At 38.6% G+C, this 16,008-nt stretch overlaps 1 protein-coding gene across 2 annotated transcripts in view; it reads left to right on the top strand.

Moving 5' to 3' along the window:
- CACNA1S (calcium voltage-gated channel subunit alpha1 S) overlaps window positions 1-16,008 on the top strand; it is a 572,869-nt gene that overhangs the window by 60,878 nt on the left and 495,983 nt on the right. For both annotated transcript variants that reach the window (XM_053706913.1, XM_053706914.1), the window contains exon 2: window positions 2,528-2,747. In XM_053706913.1, coding sequence (XP_053562888.1) covers window positions 2,596-2,747 — 152 coding nt within the window. In that variant the 5' untranslated portion in view covers window positions 2,528-2,595. The remainder of the gene's footprint in view (window positions 1-2,527; window positions 2,748-16,008) is intronic.

Here is a 16,008-nt window from a genome sequence, read left to right as displayed (position 1 = left end):
AAAGCTCTCTTTTTTCAATAAAGTGAAGCTACCTCCTTTTAGCCAATAGCTGTGCTAACCATACGGCACTGAAGAAAAGAAAAGGTCACTTTCCTTCAGAACTTTAAGTTCTGTAACGTAGTTTAGAAGTTATCAATGATCATCTCAATACATCCTAAAACTTACTTCATCTTCTTTACATGGTTCGCTATAGCGGATCATGTCCGTCCGCACATTAATAAATAGACCCCCAGGAGTTATGTGAAATTGAGAGATCTCAGGAAACAAAGTCATTTTTAGTGCTGGTAAATCCCAGCATTTTTTAAAAATATGCCTTTTTTGTTTCCTGAGATCTCTCAATTTCACATAACTCCTGGGGGTCTATTTATTAATGTGCGGACGGACATGATCCGCTATAGCGAACCATGTCCACCACACATCGATAAATACCGACAGCATACGCTGTGAACTACTGGTGCAATACCGCCCCCTGCAGATTCGCGGCCAATCGGCCAATAGCAGGGGGTGTCAATCAGCCCGATCACGTATGAGTTTAGGAGCAGCGGTCTTAAGACCGCTGCTTCTTAACTCCTATTTCTGGCAAGCCTAAAGGCTGGCACGGAACAAAGGGGAACAGGGGCCATTCGGCCCTTGTTAAATAGACCCCTTGAAGTGATCTGCACAGTTCTCAGACAACCTTGGCATCCACACAATAATGCCTCACCCTGCTGCCCTTACTCACATTTCCATTCAAATCCAAATTAACTGTTACTAGTATCACAAAATGTTTTTTAAAAAAAAAAAAAAAAGCAAATACAAATAATAAAATAATAAACAATATTAAAAAAAAAAAACCTCTTATAGAACAGTCCTCTCTAACATATGCACAAATTAAATTTCAAGAAACTAAACATAAAAATGAGACGGCCTCAACAGCTTTGACATTATATTTCACAGGGGCAATCTCATCTTTCTAAATCCCCCCCCCCCCCCCCTTACTGAGTTGCAGTTTAGATTAAAAAAAATACCAAACATTTCTCCCAAATGCCCCGGAAAACTCAGGAACACCTATAGTTAGCTTCTTGTTCACATCTGCGAGATTGCCAAAGTAAATTGTGTTCTATACAGCAAGATTACTTTAACATAACAAAACAGGCATGCATTACACATGTTTACCAAACCCATTATGCAAATCAGTATTCTAAGTGTTGTGGTTGTAATTATTGTTTTTCCCCAGTGCTAGCAGTTCAAATTTGATGCGTGAGATATCATGTATAGGGCCATTTAACACAACTATAGATGTTAAAGGGGATATTAAAGTCAAAATGAATGACACAGTCTTGTCAAAATTAAACTTTCATGATTCAAATAGGGCAATCAATTTTAAACTTTCCAATTTACTTTTATCACCAAATTTGCTTTCTTCTTTGGTATTCTTTGTTGAAAGCTAAACCTAGGTAAGCTCATATGCTAATTACTAAACCCTTGAAGGCCACCTCTTATCTCAATGCATTTCGACAGCTTTTCACAGCACAGTTTGTGTGTGTTATATAGATAACATTGTGCTCACTCCCATGGAGTTATTTATGAGTCAGCACTGATAGGCTAAAATGCAAGTCTGTCAAAATAACTGAAATAAGGGGCCAGTCTGTATAAGCTTGGATACAAGGTAATCACAGAGGTTTAAAAGTATATTAATATAACCGTGTTGGCTGTGCAAAATTGGGTAATGGATAATAAAGAGATTATCTATCTTTTTAAACATTAAACATTTTCAAGTTGACAGTCTGTACCTTTAAACTTTCTTGATCCAGTAGAGCACACAATTGTAAACAACTTTCCATTTCACATCCATTATCTAAGTATGCACAATCTTTTTAAATGCACACTTTATATGCTATTACTGAGCATGTGCAAGAATTCACAAACTATACATATATGCATTTTGTGATTGGCTGGTGGTTGTCACATGATGCAGTGAGAAGGAAAATAACCCTTACTTTGAAATTTGTCAGAAAAAATATCTGCAACTAATGTGAAATTCAAATGAAGTTCTTTTGCACTGTTCTAGTGTTTTTTAATGGCAGAAATGCCTATTGGTTGTCGACTAGAAAATATATACGAAGTAAGTCTCGATAAAGTTTAATCACGATCTTGCCTTAGCAACAAACCTCAATTAATCTAGCCCATTGTATTTATCCATCTATCAAACTTGGGTGATAAGTTTTTGGTGATGCATTTAATGCTTTAAAAGGACATGAAAATTTTCTTTCATGATTCTGATAGAAGAGCATACAATTTTAAGCAACTTTTTAATTTACTTCTATTATCTAATTTGCTTTGTTCCTATTGTATCCTTTGCTAAAGAAGCAGCAATGCACTACTGAAAGCTCTCTTTTATTGGTGAACCAATAAAATTATACACGCTATCTATCATAAAAGAAAAAAAATTGGTTTCATGTCCTTCTAGATTTGTTACTTATTCCTTTTTTCCCCTAGAAATGTAGTATAGGTAAATGGTACCTGATATGTCTTGTGTTTCCTCTAGGAAAGTCTGCTGCAAAGAACAAAAAAACACGAAACCTCAGAAGTGTGGTATTGACTTAAGAGAGAAAAATGGATCCAAGTGGAGCAGTGACAGAGGAAGGAACTCAGAAAAAAAAGAAGAGACCTCTAGTACCACCAGCTCCCAGACCCCCTCGATCACTTTTCTGCCTCTCATTAAGAAATCCATTTAGGAAAAGCTGCATAAACATAGTAGAATGGAAGTATCCTACTTTGTGTTAGAGTGGAGAATGACGTATACTTCTATTTGTTACAGTGTATAATATATATTGCTGTGGGGGGTATTTAATTATCAAGAATTTATGCACATATTTCTTTCATACAGGTGGTGAGAGTCCACGATCCATTACTCGTGGGATTATCTTCCCTGATACTAGGAGGAGGCAAAGATTCCCAAACTCCAAGAACTCTATATAACCCCTCCCACCTCACACATACCTCCAGTCTTTTCTTTGAGGTGGTTGAAGAATAAAGATGTGCATGTGATTCTTCAGTATATTTTGATGCCCAGTTTCCCCTCAGAGTAAAGTGCTTGTCAGAGGGATGTATTTGGGTATGGTTTATGATCCTTTATTCACCTCATGGGAATTTCTTCATAAACTCTCCATAGTTGGCTGCAGAGACTTGTCTGTTGCCTCCTCGTTTGGATCTACAATATACTCCTATTTCCATTACCTCTGCTGATATGTTTTAGTACTGGTTTGGCTGACTGCTACTTGGATGGTGGACAAGTGTCTATTGGTGAGTATCATTTATTTTTATATACACATTCTATAGATATTTTATGGGCAATATATATATATATATATATATATATATATATATATATATATATATATATATATATATATATATATATAAAAGACCACTATTTTCCAGCACCGGATTATTTACTGAAAATAAACAACTTTAACAAGACTATTAAAGCAGAATATGAAAGAACAGCCTTGCAATACATCAATACCATCAAATGTCCAACCTAAAGAAATTCACGGTTCAAAGCAGTGGAAGTGATCCCATCATTATGGTCAATGAGTGGTACTGTGAGTATAAGCTACGGGCTGAGGAGATAGCAGCGTCGTGAGGCTCACAAAGGTGTCAATGGTCAATTTCAGGTGGTGCTGATTATATATATATATATATATATATATATATATATATATATATATATATATATATATATATATATATATATATATATATATATATATATATTTATATAAAGCAAACCAAGGAAGAAAGCACTCAGACCATAAAATAGAGTGTAATGATGAATACATTTATAACTTCCCCCCACCAAACACCCAAACACCCGCAAAGTATCTGGAACATCCACAGCGTCTCCACCACACCACTTATGCGGTATATCTTCTGGATACTTTGTGGGTGTTTGGTGCAGGGTAAGTTATAAATGTTTTCATTGTTGCACTCTATTTTATGGTCTGAGGACTGGGAAAAAATGTCACTGTGTTTTTTTTTAATAAACACATAATTGGATTATAAATCCCGGTGAGTGCTTCCTTCCTTGGTTTGCTTAAGTGTATTCTGAATGCAATCGGGCAGATGGAATTATATATAATAATATATATAACAACACACTCTCTGAAAATCCCTTGTCGGCAAACACTTATGCAAACTCATCCAACTAATATCTTTCTGCCTATTCATCAAATACTTATTACACACATTTTTCCATACCAACACACATTCATTCTCATTCAAACCCCCAATCAACTCAAGACCTTCCTTCTTCTCCAACATTTTCAACACCATTCTGTTTGCACACCACATCTCCCTACTAACATTCTCCAAACCATATTATTTAATCCAACATTTCACCCTTACATAAAATCACGGAACAGCAAAACATACCAGTTTCTTTCAATCTATCTCAAACAAACCATATTTTCTTAAAACATTTCCACAAGCATACTTTACCATACAACCAGCCATGCTATCCTTACCACTCAGAACCACACACCTACTAACATATTTCACAGCCAAGAATCTCTCCACATTTGGAAAACCCTTACCACCAACATTCTTACTCTTAACAACAACATCTCTTTTCAAACGCTCCATACCAGAACTCCAGAAAAAAGAAAACGGCACTCTCAAAATTCTCAGAAAAATCCTCTCAGGAGGTGGAAAAATAAATGCTAAATATAACATAATAGGGATCAAAACCGATTTAATAACTAACATTTTTCCTTCCAAAGATAAAGTCCTTAAAGACCAAAACTGAAGTTTTCTACTCACTTTATCAAAAGCATTCTTCCAACTTTCAAAGCCTTTCCAATCCACAAATTTCACACAAAACACCTCAATTGCACCGTCAGGCCATCCACAGGAATTAATCTCCCTATCATTACCAAAAACTTTAACTTTACACTTATTCCAATTAACTCTGAAACCACTTGCCATACAAAAACATTCAACCAAAGTTTTCACCCTCTTTAAACCAGCCTGAGTCTCACATACCACCTTCACATAATCCATATACCCAATCACTTTCAAACACCTTCCATTACTGCCAAGAACACTCACACTTCTAACTAATTTATCCTTCCTCAAACTAGTTAACAATGGCTCAATGACACATACAAATAACACAGGAGACAAAGGACAACCTTGACGCACTCCAGATTTAACACAAAATTCCTCAGTCACAAAAACATTAACCTGAACTTGACTCACAATATCACAATACAAACATTTAAACCATCCAATAATCTTACCAGAAAAACCTAAACGTTCTAAAACATGAAACATAAAATCATGCACAACCCTATCATACGCTTTTTCAAAATCCACAATAGCAACAGACCTCATCTTCTCCCTCACATACCACAGTACATCACCTAATAACAACAAACTTTCAGAAATCTGACGCCCAGCAACATCACACACGTGCTCTTCACCCACAACCTTACCAATCACTCCAGGTATTCTATTTGTCAGCACCTTTGCAATAACCTTATAGTCAACCTTTAAACAATGTAATCAGCCTCCAATTCCTCAAATCTCTCTTATCAGGCTTTAAATATCAAAACAATCAAACCTTTCCTCATTGAAACAGGCAAAACATTCATTCTCAAAACAAACTTGCAAATATCCAACATATCTACCCCAATCAAATTCCAAAAACACGTATAAAATTCAACAGGCAAACCATCACAACCAGGCACCTTCCCATTCTTAAAACTCCTAACAACCTCTGCAATCTCATCCAAACTTAGAACCCTTTCTAACAAATCATTATCATATTTTTCCAACTTAACCTCAATGTCTTCCAACATCTCCTTTTCCAATAAAACATCTCTCTTTTCTTTATACAGCTCACTATAAAACTCATGAACTTCATGCAAAACACCATCCATACCATTAATTTCACACTCATCCTTATCAAAAACATTAACAAAACCAGTCTTTTCTTCAAAAGCTTTCTTAAAAAAATATTTACTACAAGACTCATCCTTTTCCATTTTCTCCAATCTTGCCATAAAAACAATTTTCTTTCCTTTTCAGGCATACACTTTTTAATTATCTTTCTTGCTTCAGCAATTTCCTCATGCATATCAATACCACAATTTCACAATTCATACAAATACAATAACCTCAGATACCATTTATCATAAAACTCCCTTTCCATTCTAGCTTTCTCACAGCCTTTCTTAATAAAAAACCTCTTTATTTCCACCTTCAACCATTCCCACCACATAAGCAAATTACTAAAATCACACTTTCTTTCACTCCACCTTTCATATATCCAAACAAACTGATGCTTAATCTTCTCATCTTCTAACAAATCCACATTCTGTTTCCAAACACCCTTACCATACTTGATCTTTAAATCACATTTCACCTTACACATCAAAAGGGCATCTGCTTTAAAGAAAAATCATCAACACATAGAAATGTAGATAAAAAACAAAAATCAATTTGAGATTGTATCCCACCACTATCACTAAAGAAAGTAAAACCCTCCCCTGAAAATGAAACAGACCCAAAGGCATCCTTCAAACCAAAAGATTTAAGCAGATCAACTAAAAACTACCCTGAGCTATCCACCCTACAATCACTCCCACCCTCTCTGTCGCCATTCTTAATAATACAATTAAAATCCCCAACCAAAAAAGTTGGATCCCGACCTGGCAGAAAAAACTTCAAAATTAAGCAAACGTTCTACCCTATTTGGAGAAGCATATACATTGAACAAATGAAAAACAGTCCCACAAAAACTAAAACTAATCAAAAGAACCCGACCTGGGACAATATGAACTACATTAAGGATAGAAAAAAAAAACCCTTAAACAAAACTCCAACCCCCCATTCCTATCAGAAGAACAAGACCATACTTTAGGACCATATTCACAGTCAGCACAATTTGGATGTTCAGAGAGAACACATTCCTGCAAACAAAAAATATTAGCAGAACATACAGATAATAACTGCTCCTTGCTATAGTTTTCATACACCTGACATTAAGGGAAGAAATTGCCAGAAACATCAAAAAAATAAATTAAAGATAAACAAAAAAAGAATTAACATCAGGACTTCTTTTTTTCTTAGAACTCAAAGGAGATCCTTTAAATCTGCCTCTGTGACGTTCCGACCTCCTAAGCTCCCCCTTGCCAGCCTCATAACCAGTAACTTCAGCAAGTTGGTTCACATCTCTTTTATCTAGATAACCAACAGAAGAGGCATAATAAAAGTCACCAATACACTGGCTTGAGTCAGAGGGGAACATCTTTAGTAGAGACAGAAGGAAACTCTGAAATTAAAGAGTCAGCATTACTAGCAGTATCTGGATCTGCACTCTTAACTACTGGAAGATTCAAATCAGGACTCTCCCATCCATCAGAATCCGCACCTTTTTTCCGCATGGAGGCAGATTTTTTTCCCTGCAGTGTCCATATCCTCCTCAGAACCAGAGGACACAACAGCAGACCAATCAATGTTCTCCCCTTCACAAAGAACAGCATCAGGAGCAGGATCACAAGATGACTCAGTGAAGGATAAATTATCCGTCCCAGGAACAGCAACAGTATCATCCACAGAATTGGGCAACAGGGTTTCAAGAACATTGGAAGCAGCTATCACATTAGATGTTGCAAGATCCACCTCTTGAAGATTAGATTGGGCTTCCACCACCTTCTCAGCCACAGGAACCACCACAGGAGCATCAGACACCTCTGCAGATTTCAGGAACCCCAACTGCAGATTTCTTACACAAAAGAGGTAATATAGAGTTCAATGCCTCATCAGAGTCCTCCTCCTCATTCACAGATGGCTCAACTGCAACTGAAGATGTTTTTTTGGCAACATCAGCGTAGGAAGGCTTCACTCTATCAAGCCCTTGCAACATCATCAAAGGACACATCCTGCACAGATGACTTGAAAAACCACACAGGTCACAGTTCCGGCGTTTAATACAGTGGGCAACAAGATGATCCTCCTCACCGCAATTTCAAGATCTGGCACCTGGGCAATTTTCAGCAATGTGACCAAACAGGTTGCAACTACGGCAAAAAAGAGGCATGTCATCATAGTATAGTAAACCTCTATTTCCACCAATTGTGAAAGTCTGTGGAGGGTGTTTCTTTCTACCAATACCTAATTCATCTTGCACAAATCGCACCCAGAACCTGCGCTTTCCATTGAAAGTCCCAAACTGATTCTTCCGCTTGCTACCTCCTTGAACATCATCAAAGTAGTGACAAAGAAACAGACGAATTTCCACATCCGTGACCCAAGGGTTGTACATATGTACTGTCACCGGGATTCGTCTATCCCTCTGCACACAGGCAACAAATCTCATGCTTACCAACTCTGGAGCAGCAGCCATATAAATAGTCAGTTGATAGTAGGTCTGTAAATGATGCTCATCGGTGAAAGCCACATCAAAAATCCCTCTTGAAGGGAAAGACTGAACACAATGCAAACTTGCTCTTGGCATCTTCAAATCACCCTCCAAAACAACCTGCTGGACATGAGCCAAACCAATCTTCTCTCGAAAGTCCTCAGAAATCAACACCTGAAGTGTATGGGGAACATTTGACACATTGGTAGCCATAATTGCCCTATTGCTTCTTTAGGCTGGATTTCAGAGCACCCCCCCAAAAGCAGCATGTGGCTGAAGTCCAGGGACGATGCCACAAGGCCAAGGGGACGGCCCTACTACCCAGTTGCTCTACACCTAAGGAGTTTCCACCCCCCCAATAGCAGCAGGAGCCCAAACCCCGGAGGGAAAGGACCCCAGGCCAAAGGAGCAGGTCTCCAGGCAGCAAATCTTTCAACCAAGACCAAGCACGGAAAACTGCACTTGATCCCAGCCAAAGGCCCGAGAAGCGACCTCAGACGATCGTTTCTGCCTTGTGTGGGCCTCGTCAGTGAGGAGCAGCCATATCCCTCTAGGCACACTGAGCAACAGGTCCATGTCTGGATTCCCGCATCACACTTAGGGAGACTTCCCTAAGTGTCATAATTTGCATAAATAAAAAGAGAGAAGCACTCAACCTGGGAATGAACAATAGCATAATAGCTTGTTCTATGGCTAGTTACCACCCAAGAAGCAGCCTCTTTTTTCTCAACATGCACCTTTCACAGAGAAGAACTTTCCTGAAGCATATCAGTTTGATCCTGACTTCACAGTACAGTCCAGCCCCGAAATACCAGGCAATCCCTCTCTAAATAAGAGAAACAGCAAAACCCCAGACGAGCGCTTCTCTCTTTTTATTTATGAAAATTATCGGCTAGATTTGCGGCTAGATTTAGAGTTGGGCGGTAGCCGTCAAAACCAGCGTTAGAGGCTCCTAACGCTGTTTTTACCGCCCTCTGGTATTTGGAGTCAGTCAGGAAAGGGTCTAACGCTCACTTTGTAGCCGCGACTTTTCCATACCGCAGATCCCCCTATGCCATTTGCGTATCCTATCTTTTCAATGGGATCTTTCTAACGCCGGTATTTAGAGTCGTGGCTGAAGCGAGCGTTAGAAATCTAACGACAAAACTTCAGCCGCAGAAAAAAACCAGGAGTTAAGAGCTTTCTGGGCTAACGCCAGTTTATAAAGCTTTTAACTACTGTGCTCTAAAGTACACTAACACACATAAACTACCTATGCACCCCTAAACCAAGGCCCCCCCACACCGCCGCCACTCTATTACATTTTTTTAACCCCTAATCTGCCGCTCCGTACACCGCCGCCAGCTACATTATCCCTATGTACCCCTAATCTGCTGCCCCTAACATCGCCGACACCTACATAATATTTATTAACCCCTAATCTGCCCCCCCCAACGTCGCCGCTACCTTACCTACACTTATTAACCCCTAATCTGCTGACCCAACGGCACCGCTACTATAATAAATGTATTAACCCCTAATCCGCCTCACTCCCGCCTCAATAACCCTATAATAAATAGTATTAACTCCTAATCTGCCCTCCCTAACATCGCTGACACCTAACTTCAAACATTAACCCCTAATCTGCCGCCTGGAGCTCACTGCTATTCTAATAAATGTTTTAACCCCTAAAGCTAAATCTAATCCTAACACTAACACCCCCCTAAATTAAATATAATTTTTATCTAACGAAATAAATGAACTCTTCTTAAATAAATTAATCCTATTTAAAACTAAATACTTACCTGTAAAATAAACCCTAATATAGCTACAATATAAATTATAATTATATTGTAGCTATTTTAGGATTAATATTTATTTTACAGGCAACTTTGTATTTATTTTAACCAGGTACAATAGCTATTAAATAGTTAAGAACTATTTAATAGTTACCTAGTTAAAATAATTACAAAATTGCCTGTAAAATAAATCCTAACCTAAGTTACAATTAAACCTAACACTACACTATCAATAAATTAATTAAATAAAATACCTACAATTATCTACAATTAAACCTAACACTACACTATCAATAAATTAATTAAATAAAATACCTACAATTATCTACAATTAAAGCTAACAATACACTATCAATAAATTAATTAAATACAATACCTACAAATAACTAAACTAACTAAAGTACAAAAAATAAAAAAGAACTAATTTACAAAAAAAAAAATATTTACAAAGATTAGAAAAATATTACAACAATTGTAAACTAATTACACCTACTCTAAGCCCCCTAATAAAATAACAAAGACCCCCAAAATAAAAAAATGCCCTACCCTATTCTAAATTAAAAAAGTTCAAAGCTCTTTTACCTTACCAGCCCTGAAAAGGGCCATTTGCGGGGCATGCCCCAAATAATTCAGCTCTTTTGCATGTAAAAATAAACATACAATACCCCCCCAACATTATAACCCACCACCCACATACCCCTAATCTAACCCAAACCCCCCTTAAATAAACCTAACACTAAGCCCATGAAGATCTTCCTACCTTATCTTCACCATGCCAGGTTCACCAATCGCTCCAGGCTCCGAAATCTTCATCCAAGCCCAAGCGGGGGGCTGGCGATCCATCATCCGGCTGAAATCTTCTAACAAGCGGTGGCTGAAGAGGTCCAGAAGAGGCTCCAAAGTCTTTATCCTATCCGGGAAGAAGAGGAGATCTGGATCGGCAACCATCTTGATCCAAGCGGCATCTTCTATCTTCATCCGATGAGAAACGGCTCCATCTTGAAGACCTCCAGCCCGGATCAATCTTCTTCTTCCGACGTCCAACTGAAGAATGAAGGTTCCTTTAAGGGACGTCATCCAAGATGGCGTCCCTCGAATTCCGATTGGCTGATAGGATCAGCCAATCGGAATTAAGGTAGGAAAATTCTGATTGGCTGATGGAATCAGCCAATCAGATTGAGCTCGCATTCTATTGGCTGATCGGAACAGCCAATAGAATGCGAGCACAATCTGAGCTCAATCTGATTGGCTGTTGATGACGTCCCTTAAAGGAACCTTCATTCTTCAGTTGGACGTCGGAAGAAGAAGATTGATCCGCGCTGGAGGTCTTCAAGATGGAGCCGTTCCTCATCGGATGAAGATAGAAGATGCCGCTTGGATCAAGATGGTTGCCGGTCTGGATCTCCTCTTCTTCCCGGATAGGATGAAGACTTTGGAGCCTCTTCTGGACCTCTTCAGCCACCGCTTGATAGAAGATTTCAGCCGGATGATGGATCGCCAGCCCCCCGCTTGGGCTTGGATGAAGATTTCGGAGCCTGGAGCGATCGGTGAACCTGGCATGGTGAAGATAAGGTAGGAAGATCTTCATGGGCTTAGTGTTAGGTTTATTTAAGGGGGGTTTGGGTTAGATTAGGGGTGTGTGGGTGGTGGGTTGTAATGTTGGGGGGGTATTGTATGTTTATTTTTACAGGCAAAAGAGCTGAATTATTTGGGGCATGCCCCGCAAATGGCCCTTTTCAGGGCTGGTAAGGAAAAAGAGCTTTGAACTTTTTTCATTTAGAATAGGGTAGGGCATTTTTTTATTTTGTATTTAATTAATTTATTGATAGTGTAGTGTTAGGTTTAATTGTAGATAATTGTAGGTATTTTATTTAATTAATTTATTGATAGTGTAGTGTTAGGTTTAATTGTAGATAATTGTAGGTATTTTATTTAATTAATTTATTGATAGTGTAGTGTTAGGTTTAATTGTAACTTAGGTTAGGATTTATTTTACAGGTAATTTTGTAATTATTTTAACTATTTTAGCTATTAAATAGTTATTAACTATTTAATAGCTATTGTACCTGTTTAAAATAATTACAAAGTTGCCTGTAAAACAAATATTAATCCTAAAATAGCTACAATATAATTATAATTCATATTGTAGCTATATTAGGGTTTATTTTACAGGTAAGTATTTAGCTTTAAATAGGAATAATTTATATAATAAGAGTTAATTTATTTCGTTAGATTTAAATTATATTTAACTTAGGGGGGTGTTAGTGTTAGGGTTAGACTTAGCTTTAGGGGTAAATCCATTTATTAGACTAGCTGCGAGATCCGATCGGCAGATTAGGGGTTAATTATTGTAGGTAGCTGGCGGCGACGTTGTGGGGGGCAGATTAGGGGTTAATAAATATAATATAGGGGTCGGCGGTGTTAGGGGCAGCAGATTAGGGGTACATAGGTATAATGTAGGTTGCGACGGTATACCGAGCGACAGATAAGGGGTTAAAAAAAATATGCAGGTGTCAGCGATAGCGGGGGCGGCAGATTAGGGGTTAATAAGTGTAAGGTTAGGGGTGTTTAGACTCGGGATACATGTTAGGGTGTTAGGTGCAGACATAGGAAGTGTTTCCCCATAGTAAACAATGGGGCTGCGTTAGGAGCTGAACGCTGCTTTTTTGCAGGTGTTAGGTTTTTTTTCAGCTCAAACTGCCCCATTGTTTTCTATGGGGGAATCGTGCATGAGCACGTTTTTGAAGCTGGCCGCGTCCGTAAGCAACGCTGGTATTTAGAGTTGCAGTGGCGGTAAATATGCTCTACGCTCCCTTTTTTGGAGCCTAACGCAGCTATTCTGTGAACTCTAAATACCAGCGGTATTTAAAAGGTGCGGGGGGAAAAAAGCACACGTAGCTAACGCACCCCTTTGGCCGCAGAACTCTAAATCTAGCCGTAAGACTCTTAGGGAAGTCTCCCTAAGTGTTATGTGGGAATCCAGACGTGGACCCGTTGCTCAGTGTGCCTAGAGGGAAATGGCTGCACCTCACTGACGAGGCCCACACTAGGCCGAAACGTACGTCTGGGGTTTTGCCGTTTCTCTCGTTCAGAGAGGGATTGCCTGGTATTTCAGTGCTGGACTGTACTGTTTAGTCAGGATCAGACTGATATGCTACAGGAAAGTTCTTCTCTGTGAAAGGCACATATTGAGCAACAAGAGGCTGCTTCTAGGGTGATAACTAGCCATAGAACAAGCTATTATGCTATTGTTCGTTCCCAGGTTGAGCGCTTCTCTCTTTTTATTTAATCAGCTAAATGAAGTAGGCTGCTCATTAAAGAATCCTAGTTAGGTTCTGTTAAGGGTATGGTCTCCCCTACGATGCCAGAGCTCTACAGGGGTATAGGTCTAAGTCACTCACAAATGTAACCTTGTAATGATAGAGCTTCACATAGGTACGTGACTCACAGTTCCAAGGTAGTAGCTGAAATTTGAGTCACGTTCTCCTGTGGAGCTCTATCATGTAGCTCTGCATACAAATACAGGAACTTGGTTTTTATAACAAATTATTTTAGAAGGGAGCTCATCTTTAATGGTGACATCTAAACCTGTTGTGTGTTTTACTAAAGATGTCTTAAATCTCACATCTCCTTTCTTACCCCTCTGTTTTATAGCAGTTAAAGTACTAAAAGAAGGGAGTAAAGATTAATGTAAACAACACTTAAAGCAGTAATAGTAAAAAAAATATTAAAAAGAGACTACTTGTCTACAGCATTGCTTGAACACAGCTCTGGTGCTGAGAGAAAGCAGGGATCACTGCCGCACATGATCCTGTACTGCCTTTGAGTAAAAGATGTAGATCACTTCACTACATGCGAAAAATCTCCCTTTCTGAAGATAGCTAAGATTGCAGTGGTGGCTGGGCTTCCAAATTAAGTTTAACCTTTATCATGTGAGGTGAAAAATGCTTTCTTTTAGTTGCCAGTGTCCACCGCTGCAATCTTAGCTATCTTCAGAAAGGGAGATATTTTGTGCGCAGTGAAGTGATCTACGTCTTTAACTCAAAGGCAGATCGTGTGCGGCAGTGATCCCTGCTTTCTCCCAGCGCCAGAGCCGTATTCAAGCAATGCTATAGACAAGTAGTCTCTTTTTAATATTTGTAATAAAGTTTATTTTTTAGCCTTTAGTATAGCTTTGTGAGTACTGCTGCTTTTGGATGTCTGGATTGCAGCCCTTCATGCCCGTTGGGCTATTTAAAAAAAAAAATACTGCCTGTCCGGCACTCAAAACGTAATGTCCCAGGCGATACATATTACACATCCATCATCTACTAGATAACCACTACCGTCTGTGCGTTCTTACCTATATTGTAATGTATTCTCTGCGCAGCTGCTGCAAAATGTCACTAAAGGTTGAGCCCTGTGTGTGTGTGTGTGTATGTATGTATATATATATATATGTATATGTGTATGTATGTATGTATGTATATGTATATATATATATATATACAGTGTGTATATATATATATATATTATTATGTTTTTATTTTTTTATTTTTTATATGGCCCTGGGACAGAATCCCTTTTCACTATTCCCCTTGTGGCTTTATTATCTCAGTGGAAAATATATTTTTAAATCTCTCCTTTCAAATTATTACTTGTGAAATCCACAGCTTGGGTATTAGTTTCCAGAAGCAAGGGATTGTGGACTCTAACCACCTGTATTAAAGAAAACATAATTTATGCTTACCTGATAAATTTCCTGGTGGTACACGAGACCCCACCCTATGTTTTTTGGGTTTGTTTCTTTTTTAAGCACATCTTTTTCTCTGCTCTTTTTTGCTCTTGCTCTCTTTTCTTACCTCCCTTTTGCGTGGCTATTTTTTAGAGGTGTGTATGAGGTGGGAGGCATTATATAGAGTTCTTAGGGTTTGGGAATCTTTGCCTCCTCCTAGTGGCAGGAAGGTGATTCCCAGGTGTAATGGATTGTGGACTCTCACCACCTGTATGAAAGAAAGGAATTTATCAGGTAAGTATAATTATGTTTTCTTTTTGGCTTTTCATTAATCCAAAGTTTTACAGATTTCTATATGGTCAATTACCTATGACTTGGTCAAAGTATAATTCTATGCTCTTGCCTATCTTGTGGTAGTACCTTACTAACATGGCAGAAGTATGAAGTGGATATAAGGTTTACTAGAACAAAACCAGATTGTTGTTGAAAATAAGTGTTTTGATTTATGGTGCAAGTGTGTGAAAGTCCTAGGGGTCAATTTATTATTGGGCCAATTCACCCTGTTTCCGTGCGAGCCTTTAGGCTCGCCGGAAACAGGAGTAAAGAAGCAGAGGTCTATAGACCGCTGCTCCTTAACTCGTACGCCACCTCTGAGGCTGCATACGCAATCCGCCTGATCCTATACGATCAGCTGATTGACACCCCCTGCAGGGGGCGGCATTGCACAAGCAGTTCACTAGAACTGCTTGTGTAATGATGAATACAGACAGCATATGCTGTCCGTATTTAGCAATGTCTGACAGACATGATACGCTACAGCGTATCATGTCCATCAGACTTTAATCAATTGACCCCCTAATCTATATTGGTTTATTTTTTACCAAATGTTAGATGTGCACACAGATTTCTTTTTTCTTTAGTTTTGGCCTGGTATCCTATTGTCAAATCACAAAAACACGAAAATCTCCACAGATGAAAGTTTCTATATTTTGTGAACATGTAAAATCCTTTGATTGCGGTTGCCACCCAGCCGGTATTTTAAGGCATTGTTAGTGTTTAGGTTCAGGTCAATTATGGAAAACTTGCTTCTAAGTGTGTTGAAATTTATT

The sequence above is a fragment of the Bombina bombina genome, chromosome 3 (assembly GCF_027579735.1).
Source record: "Bombina bombina isolate aBomBom1 chromosome 3, aBomBom1.pri, whole genome shotgun sequence".
NCBI classification, from domain to species: Eukaryota; Metazoa; Chordata; class Amphibia; order Anura; family Bombinatoridae; genus Bombina; species Bombina bombina.
The sequence above is the reverse complement of the archived record's forward strand: the minus strand, read 5'-3'. Positions and strand labels throughout refer to the sequence as shown.